The sequence below is a fragment of the Notothenia coriiceps genome, unplaced genomic scaffold (assembly GCF_000735185.1).
Source record: "Notothenia coriiceps isolate Sejong01 unplaced genomic scaffold, NC01 NC01_scaffold00000150, whole genome shotgun sequence".
NCBI lineage: Eukaryota > Metazoa > Chordata > Actinopteri > Perciformes > Nototheniidae > Notothenia > Notothenia coriiceps.
The window spans coordinates 1-24,805 of record NW_011332851.1 but is presented as its reverse complement, the minus strand read 5'-3'; the positions used below and the strand labels follow the sequence as shown (position 1 = coordinate 24,805).

Sequence of the window (24,805 nt, the reverse complement as noted above, 5' to 3'; positions counted from 1 at the left end):
GGCCTGGCGCCCCCCCTGCGATCTTTGGCGCCCCATTGGGGGGGCGCGCCCCCCAGGTTGGGAACCACTGCTAGAGTTACACTATAAAGATCTAAATGCAGTCTACAATATGTACCAATTGTTCAGGGTAGATGGAAGGGAAACACATTGTGGTTAGTCGGATGTGCGCATATCTCCATTGATACAATTTTCTATCAAACAACAATCAGTAAAAATGTATACAACCAGACCGACTTAGTCTGATTTAGTGACAGTTCTAAAAGCCTATTTCTTTTAATTCTAATGTGACCTTTTTAGTATGTCTTTTATTTATTTTTCCTGATTTAACCCAAGCTGAACTGTCTGCTCTAGGTGTTTGGGAACGCTCCACCCAGCAGCATGACGGAGAAGTTCACCGACCTGCTGCAGTTCACCACCCAGGTCTCACGGCTCATGGTGACCGAGATCAGACGAAGAGCTTCTAATAAATCCACAGGTGAGCCCTCCGACACGTCCATTCGTCACAATAAAGATGGAAGAGGAAGTAGCAATTTATAATTCCTTTGGCATCAGTTGTGGTCATTTCCCATATCCAGTTGGCTACTTCTGACAACAATTGTTTATGTGTGCCCTTTCCCTGTCCGTGGGTGTGTTTGCAGTCCCTTTGGCTTTGCTGATGCAGACATAGATGTTGGAAACAGTTTTTAGTATTATGATCATGAGACAAGCATTCTTCATCCATTAACAACAGTGTTGTCTTAGAAACCACACTTACTTTGTCTTGAAAGGTTAGTCTTCTACAGGTGAGCATATCCTCGAAGCTTTGGCAGCTCCTACTGTGGCTTCCCCACAGGAAAGACCGTAAATAGACAGTACACACACACACACACACACACACACACACACACACACACACACACACACACACACACACACACACACACACAAACACACACACAGCTGAAAGTCTCCAGCTTCCCATCTCTTATTTTTCTCTCCATTTTTCTCTCTCATCTCTCTTTGAACATGTGCTGTGTTGTTTTCAAGCAGAGAGCCGCTCTGATTCTGTAACAGCACGGTCTTAACTCCAGATGGTCACAAGGTCTGTGTTTGAGTCAGCATTGACTCATTCTCTCCACTTACTTCGCAGTGCTCTGCCATCATCAAAACAAGGGATTTTGGTTTGCTCAAAATCATATAAAAAAAAAACAGCCAGACTTTAGCTCATCTTGTAGATGTAACAGTTGTGACTCTTCATCCATCAATGATGACGCAAAGCGACGATGATGTCCTATTTCTTAATTTGCTTCTCATTGTAGAGTAAACTAAGGTGTGTTCTAGGCAATTATGAATGAATGAATGACAGTTATTTTGTACACAGCGTTGGTGTTGTAATCAAGAATATTTGTTTTCTATCTTGTGGGGATGGATCTTATCGAATACCAGCGTTTGGGCTTGTGCAATTAATTGAAAATGTATTCAAAATGCAATGTGGATAAGTGCAGTGTCCAAATTGAAGTAGGTGCAATAGTTGGCAACATTTGAAACAATCATTATGATTGAAATATTTTCTTGCTACAGAGAAGTCCCGGCCTACAAAAGGTATTCTACAGACATAATAAAAAATCCTTTAATTTAAATTTAATATTAAATATCACAAGTGCAATATGTATCCCAAAACTCGCAATTAGTATCAAAATCATGCACATTTGACCATCTTACACATAGTGTTGCGGTTAAATAACCCACCGTTCTAAATCAATGCTTATATTGTGTTCGGACATTCAGACAGGATATCATTTGGAAAATCAAGCATCACATCCAAAGAAATGCTTCCCCCGTGCAGTAGGCAGAAATGGGTGGTAGAAAAGACACTTGTTGATAATAATTATATATGCCCTTTTTGTGAGGCCATCTAGACATTCAATAAAACGTTGTTCACAAATAACAGACACTTGTCACATCCACAAAGACGATTGAATCGTTGCATAACTGATCATTGTTCCGTCGGCCATCTGCCTGCCACAATAAGCTGTCACTTCTGTCTACTTAACGGCTGGGTTTATGTGTGCGGCTTCTCCAGAGGCAGCCAGTCGAGCCATAGTCCAGTTCCTGGAGGTGAACCAGAGTGAGGAGGCGAGTCGTGGCTGGATGCTTCTGACCACCATCAACCTGCTGGCCTCCTCCGGACAGGTTGGTCAAATCACACCAAATAATCATTCACATCACCATCACATGATCTGTCCAAATCAAGTGTTCCACGTTTTTACGATATGTATGCTTGTTTGATTGATGGCACATTTTTCTGTTTGCGTGGTTGATTATTATGTGTTCTTTTTTTTAAGATTCACCTGATACATGTAAGTTTAGATGTTCAGCCCCTTTTCCTCCGGTTTAAAAAACACACTTACACACACATATCTTTGGCTTCAGTCTTAAGTGACAAATGTTACAATGAGCATTCATTCCCAGGACATTTTTGTAGCACCTTTTCCGCATTGAGGTGAATATATCATATACAATCAACAGGGATTTAGAAATGTTTTATTATAATTGTTTACGTACAAAACGTACAAATGATTTGCTGTCCTCAAAGAGGCCATTGACAGAATCAGTCATTTTTACTTTGCTGATCATCGTAAAACATAATTAATTCAAACAACCCGGAGAAAAAAGAATCTCATCAAAACGTTCTTTGTGAGTCTTTCCTCTGTTTCAAAGAGAGACTGAAATAGTAACAGATATATAAAAAAACATCTCTACTGTTCACTAACCCTGCTTTTCGGCGCCTTTGTGACATCAAATGCGACACACAGGGAAAACAACCGAAAGGCATACTCAGGTTCTGGCATTGTGAAAGGAGTCTGATGCATATCTTTAAAGGGCTTTCCTGCTATTTAACCACAGCATTTACATGTTAACTTTGGTGGAAAAAGGGAATTAGGTGTCAGGACACACACAAAAAATGGGTCTCTGTGACCCATTTGCTTCTCCAACGCTTTGGTCTTCCAGCAGAAAAAAGCCTCAGCCCCAGTAAGAACAGGGAGATAATGGTTCTTCAATACAAATACAAATATACCCCAAACAGTCTTTTTTTTTATTCTGCTTTACTGCAATGAGTGAAGGAAATGAATGCTGCCTTTGTATGCCACGTTTGGAGATGAAAACAACATTTTGCTCTGTATGTCCCAATACATAATTCAGAATGAGAACACGGAAGCTTCTCAGGCTCCTGGTTTAAAGGTTAGATATAAAGGTCTTGTTTTTCTGTGCTCTATGGTCAGCAGACGTCTTTTAAACTTTTCGGGCTGCATTCCTCTGGAGGTTTTGTGAGGAGCAGTGCTGTCAGCTGGCTGGCTGCTTTCCTGCTTATGCTGCACCGTTGCACTCCAGACATTCTCTCTAGTTGTTGATGATAACGCTTCTGCAGACATGTTTTCAACCCAATTAAATCCACTAGTTATTTCCTATTTCTGCACACAAACTATCCATTGTAGAAGTATTCGACTCAATCAATGCTATGTACACTTCACCTTTAAAGGTCTCCTGTTATACTCTTTTCAACAATATATTATCTCTATCTTAAGTCTCAGACATATAGAAAGACATGTCTCTGAAGTGTTTGGCTCAAAATACCAAACAGATTGTGCATTGTAGCATCTCATAAACCCCTCTGTTTCAGCCCTGTTTCAAAAGTGCTGATTCTGTGCCTGTAGCTTGAAATGCTAATGAGCTGCTGCTGCTGGCCACGCCCCTGTGTGGATGTGTTTGGTTAAAAAAACACAATGGTGCTCTAGGAGGAGATTCAGGTGATGAGGTGGGCGGGTGATACCTTGATGGGTTATTGGCTAATGGTTGCCCAACCCACAAAACTGTTGTGACATCACAACGTGGCCAAAGTCTGATCAGCTCCTTTCGGACAGGTTTTTAATTAGATTAATCAGGTGAAAAAATAACAAATATTTGTATCTTTGCCAATCTTTTAACACACTGGGGACACATGTATGTAGAAAAGACACGAAAAAAGGCATTTGGCATAATAGGAGACCTTTTAAGAGTACATTTGTAGATACAAAATAACTTGGTATCTTGAGAGAATGGTGAGCTGTAGAACCGTTTGAGTGATACTAGTTTGTTTTGTTTCTGCTGCATTTGTTTTATTAACTGTGTTCTCTGCAGTATTAATGCAGTTAAGTTGAAGGATACATTCCTCAAGGGTGGACATAAAGTACCACTGCTTACTGTTTTTGCCCCAATTAAAAAAAAAATACAACTGTGCAGAAAGCAAACCCCTTTGCTGTCAGGGAATAAAACCAAGGTTTCTTTGTACACTTTTTATTTAGCTTTAACTCACACTAAGGCCTTCCAGGTGCCCCACAGCAAACAATTCAGGGTTTAAACCACTTACATGTCACTGAAATTGAGTTTATTTGCAGATGGAGCCCAGTTCAGCCTTATAGTACAGTCAGCAAGATATTTTTATTCTTGTAGGACCAGAGAAGTGTTTACTGGGACTCTTGAGTGCCTATGTTTAAGCAGCCTTGATGGTACTTTAAAAGGAGGCACCTGTCAAAACAAACATTTTATACACATAAATACAGAGCTACTAATTCCTTTTCAAAGCCACATACTTATGTGCTTGAACCGGGGAGTCTCAGATGGTTACATTCTCTTTTGTGCCATCTAGGCTGCTGCTGCCATATATCACAGTCGATATGAGATTAGGTTAGGGTTCAGTTGTAGCTGCCTTACAATCGTAGATGGACAACTTGCTGTGTGCAAAGCTTTTTTTCAGCAAGAGATGGCAAAGATAACATTTATAAAACAGCAAATATTAACAGGAATTTAGCTAGCATTTGTACACTTCAAGTTTCCTCGTCTGAAGTCTATTACTTTTTTTGTGGCTTTTTAGTTTGTTTGCTGCCTCAATGAATGTTGGTGGTAAACCCCAGAGTAAGAGATATTATTGTTATGTTCACCAAGATCTGTAAATACTGGTGTAGTTAGTCCACTTGTGTTTTTTTTTAACAACTTCTATGTGTCTTAAAGTTGTTTTTCTAACAATTGGCTAGATGAGATGAAGAGGTTTCCCCGCAGCACTTAACCATACATGCAAATGTCTGCAGCTGATATGTACCCCAGTTCAGCGTTCAGATTACCATCTTATAGTCCTTTATGGTTTGCAATAAATAAAAGAACATTTTTTTTAAGGCCGACCACAGCCAAAATGTGCCAGCTTTTTTACCAGTCGTGTTTCTGGAAAACTCCCAACCAGCTTCTATGTTGTGATGTCATTATAATGCTGCACTACTGTTTAATATCACTACACACAAAGTGACATGTGTGTTTTGAGTGATTTGTATCCCTTTCCTCTTGTGTCTCAGACAGTAAAACAAAGAACTCTCCTCGCAGCTGGCGTCCCATAAACCTGACGTCACCCCCCCTCTCTTTAATGCTGTCCTCGTCTATCTCTTACTTCCTGCCACCACCCACCCCCTTGATGATAAAACAGCAATATTTCCGTTTGTTGCTGACTGCCTCTCTCTACCTCTGCACTGTCTTCTTGTTTTATCGGATGCCCTTCACGCTCGGCATTCCCACTGTGCTTGTCTCTCTCTTTGAAACAGACAAAAATGTGCTTCTTGACATGCTTCCTCTTTTTTTTCCTCCTTGTATCCGTCGATTTTTCGTTTATCTCAGTCTTTCCTCTTCCCTTTTCTTTCTGTTTTACACACACAATAAAATATCTTCAAGTTTACCTCTCTGATTGACTGCTCCCAGTAACCTTGACCTTAAAGCTGCAGCAGGGCCAATATGTCTCTTACAGCCTGTAGACACACACACACACACACACACACACACACACACACACACACACACACACACACACACACACACACACACACACACACACACACACACACACACCTTCCTTGCTGAGTGTACCACAGGTGCGCCTTCCAATATTCTGACTCACTATTAACTGAAGACTCTTCTCCTCTGAACAACAGCTTCTTCTGTCAACGTCTTGCTCCTTCTTTCTCTCCCTCCCCCACTCCATCGATCAGCTGAGGTGTGTGTGTGTGTGTGTGTGTGTGTGTGTGTGTGTGTGTGTGTGTGTGTGTGTGTGTGTGTGTGTGTGTGTGTGTGTGTGTGTGTGTGTGTGTGTGTGTGTGTGTGTGTGTCCGCTGTGCTCTGTTATCCATCCCGAGTCCGCCTTCTCTCTGTGGAGGCAGACAGAGCGGAACTAAAAGGGAGGGTCATGTCAACCAGCCACAGTGTGTGTGTGGGGGGGGCAGGGGTTGTGAGAGCGCTTGTTTGTGAGTGGGTAGGAGGCAGCGTTTGATTATCTGAATCATTTGCATCAGTGAGCACAAACCCAATCTCTTTCTCAAGCCATTTTTCCCTGCCATGAACACACACACACACACACAGCTCTCATGGCTACTTTTTTGTTTTTTTCCCTCACAGAAACACATCCATGAATCATAACACAAAATTAAAATAGCTTACCCGTGTTCACAACAATCAAACACCTCGCCATCTTTTTGAGTAGTTCTTGTGCAGTAAAAAAAAAACGTTGGATTTGAAACGTAAGGCTGTATTGTTTTTTATATATCTTTGCTACATTTTATTATTTATTTCGTTTTTTATTATGTATATTTAAATGATCTATTTATATTTTTGTTTGTTTTTGAAGAAATACAAATGATGTAACATGTTGAACATAGGTTAATCAAACCCTCACTGACTCAGTTTTTGAAAACTCAACCCAAAGTACTCTTATGTCTTACTGACGTCTTCTCCAAAATTAATTTCTTATTCATAATTCTCAACCGTTTGTTTTGTCTTCCTTCGCCCTTTCTTCTCTCCTCCCCAACAGAAAACAGTGGACTGCATGACCACCATGTCCGTACCCTCCACTCTGGTCAAATGCCTCTACCTGTTCTTCGACCTGCCTCACATGGTGGAGGCCCAAGTAGCACCACCACCACCCCCACCACCACCACCACCCCCAGGCCAGGAGAAGACCCCCGGCCAGGGCCACACCCAGCAGGAGCTTCCCCTGGCTGACCGCAGGGTGCTGCTACAGAAAGTCTTTGTCCAGGTAAGAAAAACAGCTTACTCTATAAATGGTTTATTCCAAACCAGAACTAGCTAAATATCAATTTCTACTCTTCCTCTCCTACCACGCTACCAATACACTATTTATAAGGCTACTATTTATATGTGGTTTCACAGGTTAAAAAGTCCTAAATTCAATGGTCCAAATTCCTCGCCTAAAAAAAGGTATTTAAGGTTTTTAAATGTTTTCTCTAATATAGTTTTAACTGCAAAATAAGAAAGTGGTCATTGGAATTTCCTTACAGGAGTTTTCCTCCCGGTACAGAATTCAAACAAAATGTTTACCAACCCTTATATTAGTCTATCCCTTATGTATTCATTGCTGTTATAAATGGTGATACATTAATGTTGTATTGGTTACATTTCACAAAATTCATGTAATTCTTGTTTTCATTCATGCTAATTTTCATTCATACTTCTGTCATTATGGCTGTAAAAAAACTACTTTCATTCTATGTAGTTTTTAAAACTTCTTAAACAGACTCAAATGTAAGTTGTTGAAACCCATAAAACGCCTGTACATGAGTAATTTGATCGATTTACAAATGTGATGAAAAAAAAGATGGTTCTTTTAATCTGCTAGTTTGGAAAGACCAAAATGAAACAAATTACTGTCGAGAATTATAGAAGGGCCTTAAATCTGATACCTTCACCTCGAGTCAAATTTCGTGCCCTCTCTTTCCGACTCTTGCAGATCCTGGTGAAGCTGTGCACCTTTGTGTCTCCGGCGGAGGAACTGGCCCAAAAGGACGACCTTCAGCTGCTGTTCAGTGCCATAACCTCCTGGTGCCCCCCCCACAACCTGCCCTGGAGGAGGAGTGCAGGGGAGGTGCTCACCACTATCTCCCGACACGGCCTGAGCGTCAACGTGGTCAAATACATACATGGTAAATACAAACGTTAAGCACGCGTTGGACATCCGTACGTATGTAGGGGATTGGTTATACAGGCTGGGAGAAATCAACATGTATCACACATTATGCTGTTGTTTTACATAAAACACTGAAGTGAGAGCTGTCTTATTGATATTTGAAGGCTCCACTGTGTTTATTTGCATTGCATTTCATATTGAGGTCATCTAAAAGTCACAAAGTCATCAGGTTACATTTCGTAGATACTTACTGTAGATCAGGTTGCCTATTACATTTACGGTTAATTATTAATTGTAACAAAATACTTTATTAAAGCAACCCTCCAACCCCTGGTCATCTCCATATATTCTGTCACACGTCAAATTCCCCCTTGTGCTCTGCGTCCACAGAGAAGGAATGCCTGGGCACATGTGTGCAGAACATGCAGCAGTCGGAGGATCTGTCGCCGCTGGAGATTGTGGAGATGTTCGCCATGCTCTCCTGCTTCCTCAAGGACTCCAGCGACGTGTCCCAGACCCTGCTCGACGACTTCAGGATGTGCCAGGGTTACGCCTTCCTCTGCGATCTCATGCTCAGGTACAACTTCAGCCAATCTGGGAGTGGGACCCCTAAAAAAAACACACCTGATTGCTATCCTCGCTCCAAAATGGTGGAACGAGCTCCCCCTTGATATCAGGAATGCTGAAAGTCTACACATTGTCATTGCAACTTAAAATCAGCTGGTGTCTAGAGAAATGATCGTCAAATAATTCAAAGAAACACAATATTTGTATCCTCTTAAGATCCTTTTTATACTTGAAAGTTTGGTTTTCTCCTGCAGAGGGTTACATCAAAGAAAAACACTTACATCCAGGCCAGGTGCAATTTGTTTATCGTCCCTCTCTCTTTCTGCGATTAGAAAACACATCATCCTATTCACCAAAACATTAGTTTTTTCAAAGAATACTTCACTCTGAGTGTAACATTAAAGCATCTGTCATCTCAAAAGTTCTCAAAAACTCTTAGATATTTTTTTTTGTTAAAAGTTACATTTCGTTTCATTTTGATTACACTTTAAGAAAGCGCTAATACCAGAATTTCCATTACCACATCCTCCATCCCAGTCAAATTAATCCCAGAATGAAAAACCCACCTGTTTCCACTGCATGCTGGCTATTAAACCCAACACAAGAAAAGTTGTATTACTTAAAAGATGTATTGAAATGAAATGCACCATCACTTAAAACGGTTTGGCTTATTTGAAGCAAATACACTTGCAGGTTTATTGCTGCTAAAGGACATTTAATAAGGTACATATTAAGAGCATCCTTGAGTGTGTTGTACGCACATTTATATAAAACTATATGTCTCTTATCCAGACTGGAACAGGCCAAAGAGGACGAGTCGAAAGATGCCCTGAAGGATCACGTGAACCTGGTGACCCGTCTGACCACGTACGGGGTGACGGAGCTGAAGCCCGCCGGCCTGACAACAGGAGCCCCCTTCCTGCTGCCGGGCTTCGTCCTCCCGCAGCCTTCTGGGAAAGGTACATGCAAGCGTGACTAATGACATATTTAATGAATCTGCTGCTTTTGTTATTTCTTCGTAACTTGCAAAACCCATAGAGTTAAAACAACATTTTGTAACACACAATGATTTTAGTCAGTGTTGGAAAAGTACTCAGGTCCTTTTCTTGAGTATAAGTTAAATTACTGTGGTCTTAAAATACCCCATTACGAGTTAAAATCCTGAGTTGTAAATGTTTCCCAAGTAGAAATACAGAGCTATTATCAGTCAAATGTACTCTGAGTATCAAAAGTAAAACAAATCACTATTCAGAATGGCTCTTTTGATATAGAATTTTATGATTCAGTTTTTAACAGTAGCAAATACATTTTAATGTCAACGTTGTAGTTCATCAATATGGAGCCAATTTTAGAGACTTTAAAAAAATACTGTGGTTATTAAAAATGACAGTATTTCATCAGATCCTGGGTTTTTATATGTATAAAATAGCTAGTAACTATTTGTGTTTAATAACTAGTATATGTTACATTAAATGGTAATACTCAAGTAAAGTATGTAAAAATTGTGAAAAGAGGTAAAAAAAAAAATACTTAAAATAATGCATTTTGTTACATTCCGCCAGTGATTTGAGTAAAACTGAATTTTATTTTATTTGGAAAAAATGTTTTTCCTCAAGTCCTCCAGCTGCTCTACCTCGACTCTCCGTGATTTTTGTTTGAAACTATATCCACATATCTATAGCTTTTGTATTGAAATTTTAGGAATTCAAAAAGCGAAAAACACACCAAACACTCATTGCAAACATTTGAGCTGCTTCTCTCTTCTAAAGTGATGATCTATTATCACCCTCCAAAGAAGGATTTCAGGGAGTTAACATGTTCTCTCCCTTCCTCGTCCAGGATGCAACCCGGTGGCTTTCTGATCACAGGGCTCGCCTCTTAAACCCTCACAATAACTCTGTTTGCTCAAAGCCCAGAAACAAGAAGAATTACTTTTTGTGAAAAGCCCCCCTGTATACCCCAGCCACCATATCTCCCCCTTCAGATCTTAATCCCTAAATGACTTTGATGCTTGGCTGATTTGAGTAAGCCTAACCTGTTGACGGACACCATGGCAACCATTCCGCCTGTCACTCTGCTGGAGATGAATGCCTAAAGCTTCCTGCATACAAATGGCCTCTCTGGAGTCCAGAGATGCTAAGGTGGTTTAGAAAATCAACCCGAGCCAAATGTTTGCTGCCCCAGAACCTGTCTCCCTTGACCTTCAGTCTCTTTTGTTGAACTTTTTTTTTGTACAGTATGTTAAAAATTTAATAAAACAGCTTACAATTCTTTACAAATCACTAAATTACACACACAGAGCTACATGTGGGTAATGAGACCAACTATAGATGAGAGTAACAAATGCGTCACTTCCGGGCAAAAATAACGGCTCCGCCCACTTTTGGGGGAAAACAATGCTGTCAGTTGAACGGCGGTCAATACAAATTCTGAAGTTTTTGCCAATCCGATCAGAAATGTAAGAAAACCGGAGATTTTTGGATCTTCAAAGAGCCCGATTCCAATGGCCAGACAGGCAAACAATTGCATTAAGCCATTAGAAATCAACGATCGGGCCTCGATATATGGTTAAATATAGCAGTAGGCTATTTATTTTCATAGATGAGAGTAATATCTGTCACTTTACGGCCCCGCCCACTTTTGGGGGAAACAACGGCTGTCATTAGTGATGGGAATTCCGGCTCTTCTTGGTGAGCCGGATCATTTGGCTCGGCTCACCNGTCACTTTACGGCCCCGCCCACTTTTGGGGGAAACAACGGCTGTCATTTGAATGGCGATCGAGCCTGAAGCCACAGAGATCTTCTGTTACTGTCCTTTCTTCTTAGAGGAAGTACAGAAACACGTAACTCTGGATTTGTTTGAATGTTTTAGGTGCAATGAATAAACGACACAGCAGCTTTTTGGAATGATAAAGCTATTATGTTCTGCCTCACTCATGAGAGAAACAGCTGGAGAAATTACAGCCTCGCCTACTGATTTTAATTTAACCATATATCAAGACCGATTGTCGATTACCAATGATCGAATGTAATTGTTTGCCTGACTGGCCATCGTAATCGAGCTCTTTGAAGATCCAAAAATCCACGGTTTTCAAAAAAAATTGATCGGATGGGCAAAAACTTCAGAATTTGTATTGACCGCCATTCAGATGACAGCGTTGTTTTCCCCCAAAAGTGGGCGGGGCCGTAATTTTTGCCCGGAAGTGACGTAGGTGTTACTCTCATCTATAGCATGCTAAATGTTCAACTGCGAACAGAACTAATGGGGTGTCTATATAAAATAAAAGCTACATAAAAGCGAAGTTAGAACACTAGTCTGCTTTCTCTCTCAGAGATGATTTCACACTTCTCTTTGAAACAGGAGGGCAGTGTGCTTTTTAGTCGCTCATGTTGGCCACAAGGTGATTAGTAATACTGTATGCACAACTCCTAACACATTACAGACAGCAACTTTATGCACTACTATTTCTTCAAAGTTCCAAGGAAATGTTAGAAAGAACAACATTTTCCTTCTTTTTTTTTGGCTGCCTGCTCCACCAGCTGTGCTTTTATATATTGAATATGTACAAATATTCAGTTTTTAAAGACGTTACTCCCACTCCGTTTACAAAATCTTGGCTTCTAGTTCATTTGGAAAAATGTGTTAAACAATTTCTATTTGGGTTGATAGTCATATAATTATTTGGAGCTATTCATACTACAGGGATCCATTTAAAATGTATTTGTGTATTAAAAGTACTTATGCTGCTTTGTGAGAGAATATTTGTAAAATGGTTATAATTCAAATTAACTATAAAAATAAAACTCAGATTAATAATGAAAATAATCGCCCTAATGCGGTTGTTGTTATTTTGTTCTCATGTTAATTAATTTACTTTGACTTAATTTTACCTGGAAGTGTTTTCATAATATACTATAATATGGTAGCTAAGATAAAGTAAAAGATAAAACCCAAATGAATACTATATTTTCTCCCCTGGACTGACATTTTTTCATTAATTATCTCTTCCAATGTAATATGTTACAACCCTTCATTTTTCATTTGTGTGCTTATGTTACATTGTGAGCTGTTGTTAATCTTTCAGACTTTATTTTAGGAGAGTAGCCCACAAAATAAAATGTGACAGATTCTAACAGTAGGATCTTTGCAGTGTTTGAACTCGTCCTGTCCCCTCTGCCCCACCTCTGATCAAACACCGTTGCCAGCTCCCTGTTGAAAATACACAAAAACGATCTGCTTTATAACCCCTGCCGCCTGTTTTATCACACACACATAAACACACTTGTGTGTTGTTTACCCATGTAATGACAGCTCCAGCTGTGTGCAAAGTCATTACCAGAAGCCATCATGGTGTTAGGGGCCGCTTACACGCTTAATTAGATCGCCACATTCACTTATTGGCCCTGTGTGTGTTTAGGTGTGTGGGGTGAAACACTTCAGTGGCACTTTTATGTGTTCCTACATGTGTGAGTCATTGCTCTGGGTTTTTGTCAGTTACTCCAAAATGGAAGTCAGATTATGTGTGTAGCGTAGCTGATGCATATCATCCGTCTTTCATGCTTTTGCACTTTGTCATCTCTTTGTCTTTCCATTATCCTTTTAGTACATCCATCCACCTTAAACATTTTAAACGGGCACTATTGTGCTCATTTCAGGTTCATATTTGTATTTTCTGTGACATGTTTCCATGTCATGTTCAAAAAGGTCTTGGTAAGCTGGCTGGCTCTGTTGTGGTTGGTCATCTGCTTGGAGATGTCCCGCCCCTTAGCCTATCATGTACAATGTGCTGGTACTCTAGCCAATAGAAGCGCAAATGTTCCATACTGATGTCATTATGTACGAGGCGTTTCAGGCAGTGGTTTGGAGAGAACTTTGGGATTTTAGCCTTTGCGCACCATTCACATGCACACAATCCTATATAACACAGTACAGGAAAAGGAAACCCAAAAAAGCATAATGGGGCCCCTTTATGCGATACTGTACCTCATAGTTTAACACATGGGACTTTTTTTCTTTCATTTCTCAAAAAATTGACAATTCAAACGATGCTTTTCAATAGGAAATACGGTAGGTTTAACAAAAATAGGGATAATTGTTGAAGAAACGGTACTTTAAATTAAACCAGTCTCATGGAATGATACCCTCAGATGTCAAAAAGCAGTCTGAAATACAAATGTCAGAATGACGTCAACATTTTTTATGAAAAAAAGATCTATCTTTGCTTTTGGAAACATATTAAGAGCTTAAAGAAAAAAGCTTATTTATGTATACTGTATTTGTATCATTTGGCATTTAATCTTTCCATACAAAAATACCTTATAAAACCATTAATGAAACACATCAGTCATCCAAGACCATGATTTATTCTGCTTTTGCACTGAAAAGGAGTCAGGCTAGAGTGCCTTTATTGGCAAGTCAATTAGAGATTTGCTTTTTGTGCATCCAACTATTTGTTAAAAGGATAACAGTAATAATACAATTCATCCCAAAACCCATTATAGTTTGACAGCTGTGCTTTAATTTCTCCTGGCACACTGATGCTGCCCATTACTGCAAATGACAGCAATTATTGTTTGTTTTTCAGATTAGTTTGTTCGTGTTCATTTTTGGTCTCTTTTTGTACCTTGGTATAAGTTGACACTAAAACGATTCGCTGCATACATTCAGTGTTCCATCACTGGATCTGCTTTTTGTTTGACTTATGGTTATGTCCACTTGTTATGCAATTAATTAAATGTGTCATACAAGTAAACTTTAATTTCAGCTCAGATTTTACGACATTTAACCCAAAACTTATTTTTTCTCGTTGCAGTTAAATGAACTTCAGTTTAACTGTACCATGTTTCCGGATTCCTGAATGTTCTTAATATATTCCTGCGAGCCAAAAATATTGTATTTCTAAATTAATTGAATAAATGTTTACAAATGTTTGTATTTGCAGCTCACATAGTTGGTACCTTAACTGGGACTAATACAAATATAATGAATCATACTTTGTCCTTCATATTTGTTTTGTCACAACTGCAAACACTAACTTTTCTCCTTTTTCTTTTCTCTTCCAGGCCACACAGTGCGTAACATCCAGGCTTTTTCGGTTCTTCAGAATGCCTTCCTGAAGGCTAAAACGAGCCGCCTAGCCTGTATGCTGCTGGACGCCATCGGGAACATCTACTCAGGTGAGTCGGCCAACTACTTCATCCTGGAGTCGCAGCACACCCTGTCGCAGTTTGCAGACCGTGTGGCCAAGCTCCCGGAGGCCCAGGCCAAGTACTTTGAGCTGCTGGAGTTCGTGGTGTTCAGCCTGAACTACGTGCCGTGCAAAGAGCTGTTCAGCGTCAGCGTGCTGCTGAAGTCCAGCACATCACACGCCTGCAGCATCACGGCAGTGAGAACGCTGCTGAAGCTGTCCCGGCACGACCCCGTGTTCAGCGACGTGCTGCGGGAGGTCGGCCTGCTGGAGGTGCTGGTCAACCTGCTGCACAAGTACGCTGCCTTGCTCAAAGACCCGGCCACGCAGCAGCCACACAACAATGATCAAGGTGAGGGGTTTTTCCTTTCTTCTGCTATTGTGATAAATTACAATTTAGCAAAGTGGACCGTAACAGGGCTGCAGCATTTATTACTCTTCCTTCATTTTATTTTATCTTCAATTGGGCTATAGGGCAGTGGAGTAATGACGTATTTTTCCAACCCAGAAGTTAGCATCACAAGGGTTTCCCTACAAAAGCCAATGGGATACCCCATTTTATGTTTTGTAAGGCGTAAATGCAATCACCAAGCTAACGTGAGGCTATAAATGAACTGCATCACAGGGACATGACTTCCTGTCCCCACTGTTTTCGTTGTGAAGACATTTGGTAGTTATATTTAGCCTCTTGTTAGCAGTCACCACTTTAATAACAGATGGAAGCAGATAGAATATTCCTCTGTGGGGTATTAACTGACATATTTTAGGTTGTAAAGAAAAATTGAAAATGTCTTCAGGTTGTGTTAACCACAGCAATTTTTTAGGCCGCCAAACAAAAAGACTAAAAAAAAACAAGAATGTTGATATGGAGACGAAGGAACCAGAAGTGGTAAAATGCTTGCTCATTTCCATTTTAAGGGACTCATTCCTGCCCCACTCTTTGAACTAATTAGATCATGACAAAAGACCAGATACAAATTGGGATAATAGAGATTAAAATCCAAGATTTAAATAAAAAAAAGATGAACTAGATGCTTTACGTGAAATGCTTTGAACTTAATCAATATCAGATTAAAAACCCTTTATGTCTTAAATAAACAATTTCTTCAAATACACTTCTCACATTATTTTTCTTTATTCCATTATTGCTGTAGGGTAAAACACATTTAATTCTATTTTTCAATCTACGTGTGCATTTGATGCTGTGATAATGTGGTCTCATGCTACCCTCCCCTCTCTATGCAGCTGACTGTAAGAACAACGCGGTGGCAGAGGAGCAGAAGCAGCTGGCCTGGCTGGTGATGGAGACACTGACTGTGCTCCTGCAGGGCTCCAACACCACCAACACCAATGCAGGTACACACACACACACACACACACACACACACACACACACACACACACACACACACACACACACACACAGGCACCTGCTCAATATGCCATACACGGTGGTGTCAAAAAGGTATTTAATTGGGTTTTAAATCCAGGCAGAAGATATGTTTTAATTATGTGATGCTAGTAATGATACTCATTAGAGATAACTAAGGTGTTAGAAGACACATCAAGCCTTTATGACTCAAATGTATTTTTTAACTGTATTGGATGGAAACTGACCTCACTTAGATAAGTCACAGTAACAGTACACATATAAATGCAACACAGACAATAACAATATTTTAATTTGATATTCTTTGCCTTTGGTCGTTTTCTTTTTTTTGTTTTAACCGTAAGCGTAAAAAAGCGTAAATGATTCAAAAAAATTAAGGAAAATAAATAATCCAACGTTGCAGGCCTATTATGATTTTGGGGGTTTTCGCATTCCTGTACTGTGTTTTATCGTTTTTTGTGCATGTAAATGGTCTGCAAAAGCTAAAAGTTCCCTCCAGAGGGAGTTTCTCTCCCACAGCCCAAACCCCAACTAAAAACCTTCAATTGGTGTCCTTTGTTTAGTTACAGAGCAGACCGGGCTCTGGTTTCAGACAGAGCGTGAAAAGAGGTGCTGCAGCACAGGCAGTATGAGAAAAATAAAGAGCTTTTGGAACATTACAGCATGTAAACATGTCACAGTAGAGTTACAAAATACAAATATGAACCTGATTATGAGCATAAAAGGGCCACTTTCAGCTTCGGAACTACAGTAGATTACAAGGCATTTGGACCAAACGCATACAGAATGACCTCTCTTTTAAATCTACATAGCACGCAAGTTACAAGTTACGCAAGTTACAGATGCCTTTCGAAAAAATTGACTTTAATTTGCGTTTAATTAACCTCGATATCTTATGAAGGAAAATTATTGAATTCAGGCCAAAGAAAGCCACTAACTTACATCTGCATGTGTCCCCCTGGCTGAAGTGTCCTTGAACAAGAAACCTCCCCCACCTCTTCACGGAGCCTTTACCTCTGACCTCTCTGTTGAGATGGAGAGGAAGGATCATTTTCCTCCAGGGATCAATAAAGCACTGTATTACATTTCCCTAAACCTCGCTCTCATCCCACATCGTTCAGTGTGTGTGTGTGTGTGTGTGTGTGTGTGTGTGTGTGTGTGTGTGTGTGTGTGTGTGTGTGTGTGTGTGTGTGGGGTAGAAATGCGATGAGTCACAAAGATAACACACCGACAGCTCAGAGCTACGTTCGACCTTGATGACTGGTTGCTTTCGTCAGAAGAACCGGATGATGCCTGTGATGTTCTGGAGCCCTGCGTGACACACTGTTTAAATTAAATGTTATGCACAAGGCAGTCGCATCTAGAGAGGCCATTAGTGCAAAAGAAGTGGAAAGAAGTCAAGTGCGTCAAACTAAGTCAGTGTAAGAGCCACGTCAATGAACAGATTTAAATAAATACATATTTCAATTCAACAACATCATGAGCAACCAATTTGTTCATTATTACAACATTGTCAATTTCCTCTACCACATCCTCATGGTGAGTCATAATGACAAAGTTCTCCTTTTTAAATGACAAAAAAAACTCCCATGAAAAGCAGAGATCAGATGACTATCTCACCAATCTTCAGCAAAACTACAAGGGGACAAATTATGCAAATGTTCAGGTTCATATTTGTAATGAATGCCTTGACTGTGACATTTTTACACGTTTCATGTTAAAAAAAAAAAGCTCTTGATTTTTCTCATACTGCCTGTGCTGCAGCACCTCTTTTCACCCTCTGTCTGAAACCAGAGCCCAGTCTGCTCTGATTGGTTAGCTGCCAGCTCGATTGTGATTGGTCAACGCTTAGAGATTTCCTGCCCCTATGCCTATCATGTACAATGTGTTGGAGCGCTAGCTTTTTTGAAAACAAAAGAAACAAATGTAGTAAAAAGTCATCCAAATAAATCATAATACTGTTTATTTTTTAAAAAGGCTGCCTGTGTATTTTACACTTAATTGAAAGCTTTATTGGTCTGTAGATTTAAATCAATAATAGGAGTGTATTTATGTGTACTATGGTTGTAATACGGGTGTTAAAACAGAGTAATAACAGCTTAATTATCGGGCTATATGGGTGTAACATGGTTAAATTGGGTTGTAATCATGGTTTCACATGGGTGTAATTAATACCCGAGTAATATGGGCATAATAGTGGTGTATTCATGTGTAATATGAATGTAATAACAGTATAATAATGGTTTATTGTAAAAAATAGGAATCAATACATTTTCCCAAATATGTATATGTGATTCCCCCTTTAAGGTCTCATACTGATTTAAAGCTCAAACTCAACCTTGTGTGTAGCCTATCTTTTAAACAATATATTACTGGACATAGATTTCTTTCTCAGTATATTTATTATAATCTGACCTGGTGTGATTGTGTCCACTTAGAAACATAACGATGTGCAAAGACTTCATTTCTTCTCTGTCTTCCAGCTCTGTTCAGGGAGTTTGGCGGCGCTCGTTGCGTTCACAACATCGTGAAGTACCGGCAGTGTCGGGAACACGCTCTGCTCATCATCCAGCAGCTCGTCCTGTCGCCCAGCGGAGACGACGACATGGGGACACTGCTCGGCCTCATGCACTCTGCCCCGTCCAGCGAACTGCAGCTCAAGACCGACATACTGCGGGTAAAGACGCCTCTGTCTTCGACACTTTTTACTTCATTATTGCATTTAAACATGTTGTGTTACTGACAGTTTTAGTTATGTTTCAATCAGGGCAATATGGGGAAAATATCCAAATATATCCAAATAAGCATAGTATTATGTAAAGGTAAGTATATAAAAACAGGATTCTACAGAAAAAACAAATCCTTGTTTCGTACTGCTCTCTAAAGAAATGACAGCATGATCATTTTCTCTAGTATCCCAAATCATATTATACTTGCAATATATTATTATTTCCAAATCGTGCAGCCCTATTTTTAATGTGTCTCTGTCCCACAGTATTCTCCTACTTTTTTTCTTTTTTATGAAAATATAAAAGTACTTTGATTTTTATGACATGATAATGTTTTCCTGTTTTTTTATATATATTTTTTACTACAAATACTTCAGTCATAGTGACTACATTGAGAAAAGGGAAACGTCTGTAATTTCCAAGATCAATATGCATTTGGAGCCCTGCGTACAGTAATTGCTTCAATCCAATCTCAGTGTATGGTGCATGTAAGGATGGCGGCTCATTTTCTGGATCATAATTGCATTTTCAAATTCCACTCCCTCAGATGAGGAGATCTCACGCCTTCTTAAGGCTTCGGCCGGATTAACCTGTCAGCATTTTGCTCCCATTTTAATTATCACCCTTTAAATAAAGACGGCCAAGAATTTATTTAAAATCCAGTTTGGATTTACAGTAGAATCATTTGTCCTCGCTTGTCATCATGGTGTATGTTCTTCAGTAACACTGCAGACTTGGATCCCCAAATTAAGCTTATTAACCTTGTAAAAGTGTACATTTAACACTATAATCTCTAAGAAGGGTTATGTTACACCCTCATGTGTTGCTTCTAATCCTTAAAGCCTCTACATGGCTGGTTAAATTAAAACCCAAAATCCGGAATTTTTACCGACAGAAAGGAGAAGAGGATGTGTTCAACATCCTGTGATTGGTTTAAAAAATAAAACAATGTGCTGATCCTGGCAGTATTTTGATGCAGCAGGAAACAGCTGGATCGGCAATGCATCACATGACTGTTTTACTTCTCTTTTATTTTTTCTTTCTCAACTGGAATGTGTCATTTTATCTGAAACTTTACTAATAATTTAGTATGGACAATTTCATGGTATAAATAGGTATACATTCACATATCGACAAGAGATGGCCAATTGTATGGATAGATAGTTCATTTCCTGGAGTGTGTTGTATAGGTTTTTGTGGACTCCTTTGTTTACTTCCAGTGACATAGTGATCTCACTATGTAACGCTCCCCCTTCTATTGGCTCCAAACATTGTACGTGATATGGGACATTTCTGATCTCTAAGCGGTTGACCAATCACCACAGAGCCAGCCAGCTAACCATTCAGAGCAGACTGGTCTCTGGTCTCAGATAGAGGGTGAAAAGAGGTGATGCAGCACAGGTAGAATACGAGAGATAAAGCAGTTTTTTAACATTAAAGCATGGAGACATCTAACAGTAGAGACACAAAATACAATGATGGACCTGAGAATGAGCATAATAGGGTCACTGTAAATATATTGAACATCCTCAGCCCCAATAGAGAGCTAATGAGATAATGCAGCATGACTTCCAAAATGTTTAAAAGTATCACTCACAGAAGCGCTAACACTCCTGTGGTGTTTATTAATCCATCCAGAGGGCCTGTTTAAAATCTGGCTCTCTGTAACTATTCCTATACCCAGCTAATGAGGCAGTAACATCACCAAAGTTACCCTAGTGAGAACATTTTGGAATGTATCACCATTTTGTCATATTCTTAACTGAAGATTTACATCCCACACAATCTGTCTGTCACCGTCATTCTATTCTCTCAGGCTGTTTTGAGATACCCAAACTCAAATCTAGGTTACAGAGTGATGTTTCAGTTGAGGTTACTTGTTAATGCGAACCATAAAACTTTGAAAAAATGTAGAAATAAAACCCAATTGAGTGCAGTGAGACAAAGAAACCCCCAAAGGGTCTCGTTGCAGAAGTTGATGAACAGAGATATGACTGAACGAGGCGACAAACCGAGATTACATGAAAAGCATAGGAGTGAACAATTGGGTAACACATTTAGAATAAGGTACATTCCCTGTCAGTCACTTCTGTGTTTTCTGTATAAACACATAACTGTGAGGCTAAAGAATTTGAGCTAATGAGATTTTGGATGAATAACTAACCTTGTGTTATCTTCTTCAGGCTTTGTTGGCGGTGTTGCGGGAGAGCCACCGCACCCGGACGGTGTTCCGGAAGGTGGGTGGTTTCGTGTATGTCACCTCTCTGCTGGTGGCGATGGAGCGCTCCTTGTGCCAGCCGCCGCGGCACGGCTGGGAGCGTGTAAACCAGAACCAGGTCTTCGAGCTGCTGCACACCGTGATCAGCACGCTAACCGCCGCCATGCGCTACGAGCCCGCAAACTCACACTTCTTCCGCACGGAGATCCAGTACGAGAAGCTGGCCGATGCTGTGAGGTAAGACTCTCCGCCCAGAACTAGAAACACTGATCATATTTGTTCCTGACCCTGAAATGCTTGTGTGTTATCAAGCAGTTCTATTATCTAAGGTGGAATTTTACAGCGACTAAGCCATATACTGTCATTAATATATTTTTCCGAAATATTTTATAAACAATAACAAATGCACAGAAAAATACTTTTGCTCATGACATTTTCGAAACACTTTTACTTTTTAGATTTGTATTTAAACATTCTTTTATAACCCAGTTTAGCCTTTTTCTAGAGATATATTTGAAAGGGAAGGGGAATAACACTTTGAACCAGAACTGTACAAATAATTTGAGTTGCTTGACTTTGAAAGGGCAATTCATTTATGATGACAAAGAAAATTACACAACTTGTGGCGGCTCTATTCCTATTGAATACGGCCGCTCTGAGGCTAAACTTCGCTCATTGCTGTGACGCGTATAAATAAAAAAGTCTGTACTGTTCTTGACGTTTTAAGGATATTTAATATTGTAACTCAAAACAATAAACAAACAGAATCATACGGTCTACAAAATATATCAGAGCTAAGCTCACCCCCATTGTCATGCTACCCAAACCTCCACATCCAGCAGGTGACCATTAACCACACCCATGTGACAATCACCGGAAACAACCCATTACAAGTGTCTGTGATGTTAACAAATAATGAAGATAATACAACTATAAACAAAGGCTACCACTGCATTTTGGCCCCTACACAACAAAAAGCCTACAAAAATACATCATCACTGCACCACCCTATTCAGTAGTTTTACTAGAATGCCTTCTTATAGTGTTTAGTGAATTTAAGTAGTGTTTAACGTTTTTTTGTCTCTTTGCCACCAGGCTGCTGGGCTGCTTCTCGGACACTAAGAAGCTGGGTCCCACAGCCGTGTTCCCCTCCAATGCTCAGCCTTTCCAGAGGCTGCTGGAGGACGAGGCGGCGCCCGGAGGCTGCGCGGGGGACAGCGTCTGTCCCACGCTCAAACACTGCAGCAAGCTCTTCATCTACCTGTACAAAATGGCCACCGACTCCTTCGACAGGTCAGAGGGTCAACAGATTCTAATTGTGGCTTATGTTTGTGTAGCACACAGTGACATTCTGTTCTGCAAATAGTACATCACACTATGTTTCTAATGTAGTGTGTAATATCCAGCAGATATCATGTGTGTTCAACAAGCCTGTCAGGGATATATATAGCACTATAAATCAGGGTAAAGGGTGAAAAGCCTGTAGTCAGGCCATTGAGCTATTAAATAAATAAGGATGAAGCATAGGTATCAACACAAGTTATAGACTAAACGACAACGGTTAAATAAGCTAAATGTTTTATTTTTCACTACGTAAGTGGTCGGTTACTTCATTATATAAAAGAAAAGGTCTTCGTATGGAGTTCAGCAGGTTGCAGCCACATGTTCCTCCATTTCTGATGAAGAACATCACATCTTTCAACAATCCTGCTAACATGTTGAAGTTTATTTTTCTCTTGAAGGCTCTTTGTGTTCCTCTTTTAAATCCTAAAAGAACTCTCAATGAACATTTTGTAAATGTAAAACTTCAGAGTCTACTATAATGAGTCTAAGGGGACCGCCAACCTAACCTAACCTAAACAGACAGACCAAATCAAGAGAGAAATGCTATATTCTGTTTTCCAGATCTGCATCAGTTTTCGGGTGACAAATCTTTCGCGCAGGTGAAAATATATTTCTAATTCAGTTATAGCTCAAGATTATTTGTGAAACAAGGTCAGTTTACTGCATCTCAAATCACCATTACTCTAAGCTACAGGGAATATTAACACCAACATTTATTTAAAATATAGTACCAAACAGGAACATCTAACAAAGATGTGAATCTTGCTCTGAGGTTCAGCTTCCAGGTTCATTTAGTATCTTTAGACCAGTCTAGTGAAAGTACCGCAGCAAGTCCACAGCTGTGTTTATCTCAGTGTGGTCACGCTACACAGCTCGCACTCAGTCTTCATCTGACACTCACAGACTCAAATGGTCTGCAAAGGCTCAAATCCCCCCAAAAACACCACGATTGTTGAAAAAAAGAACTATGTATTAGTTTACCCTTAATCAGAATCATCCTTGACAATCTTCTTCTCACATTTCTGCTTGTGTGCACCACTTGGAGGTAACAATGAAAGCAATTTCTGTTGCATTTGCGGAAAGTATATAAATAACAGTTTTAAAGGTAACTTTTTTTTCAACTAAGACCTTATTCTCCCATTTTGTTGTGTCTAACTCAATTGTATTTAAATCGGTACAGTATTGAGCCAGAACAATACTGGACCAAGTTCTTACATTCCCCATTGGTCACAACACCATAGGAAAATTGGGTCCAGGTTGAAAAGTACAGAAGTTACACTTTAAAGTCCTCAGTCATAGAACATTCCAGTGATGATGCATTTTTGTAATATTGCAGAAAATAAGATCTGTAAAAAACAAATGTTTATGATTATTACATGTTTTGTTCAGCACGATAATCTCCACATAAAAAAACCACTATCATTTTTGAAGCTTGAATGCTATCGCCAGAGGTAAAAAGCTGACGTTAGGCTATAAATAAACTCCATCATGGTTGCATTAATGCACAGTTGACTAGAAGACGAGGCAACGGAAAGCGCTAAAATGCTAACTCATTCCCGGGTTTAAGGACTCATTCCTGTATCGCTCTATTTTACTCTAGCAATAGTTGACTGTTTATTATAAGATTTTAAACCTAAAATAGATAAAGTCGACGTTGGTTGCCGACAAAATGCTGCAGACCCACTTGTTAGTTACCGCCGTTTATAAGCAACACAGATGCTTTGGAACATCTTTAAACACCACAGATTCAAATTAAGGCGAAATATCAAAAAATCGATGACTTCGAGAAAAGGGACCTGGAAGTGTTAATATGCTAACACATTCCTGGGTTTGAGGACTCATTCCTGCATCACTCTGTTGTGTCTGCACTACGCTCCCAGTGCGTGTGTAGCTCTAGCTGGCGTCACGCATGAGCTCCAGCTCTGATCCTGTTTCTCCTTCCAGCTTTCCACTAACAGCTTCTTTCCTTCTTTCCTTTTCTCTCCGTCTCTTTTTCTTCTCATCCTCGGCCTGGCCCATCTGCGCGGCTGTGTGTGTGTGTGTGTGTGTCTGTGTGTGTGTGTGTGTGCGCGCCATGCAGTCGTGCGGAGCAGGTGCCTCCCTGCCTGACTCACGAGACCTCGCTGCCCTCGCCGTGGGGCACACCAGCACTCGCCAGGAAGAGGTAGCTACAGCGCTCTGCCACTTTCCTCACACTCCTCCCTTCCTTGTTCATCTTCCTCACCTTCATTTAAGCACTTAAAGCAACCATTGTGGCCATAATGATCATAAACTGTCCTAACTTTACATTACATTACATTACATTGCATTTAGCTGACGCTTTTATCCAAAGCGACTTACAATAAGTGCGTTCGACCAACAAAGTACAAACTTGAAGAAAACAGAATCATAAGT

At 40.0% G+C, this 24,805-nt stretch overlaps 1 protein-coding gene across 1 annotated transcript; it reads left to right on the top strand.

Annotated features, from left to right (window-relative positions):
* Positions 1 to 356: 356 nt before the first annotated feature.
* Positions 357 to 24,605, top strand: LOC104944823 (WD repeat and FYVE domain-containing protein 3-like). The gene is made up of 12 exons (XM_010770436.1): positions 357 to 475; positions 2,063 to 2,172; positions 6,863 to 7,087; positions 7,799 to 7,991; positions 8,366 to 8,552; positions 9,335 to 9,501; positions 14,606 to 15,082; positions 15,976 to 16,086; positions 18,604 to 18,797; positions 21,033 to 21,304; positions 22,163 to 22,360; positions 24,492 to 24,605. Exons 1-12 carry the CDS (start codon positions 379 to 381, stop codon positions 24,577 to 24,579), a joined length of 2,319 nt encoding a protein of 772 aa, XP_010768738.1. The 5' UTR covers positions 357 to 378; the 3' UTR covers positions 24,580 to 24,605.
* Positions 24,606 to 24,805: the final 200 nt, after the last annotated feature.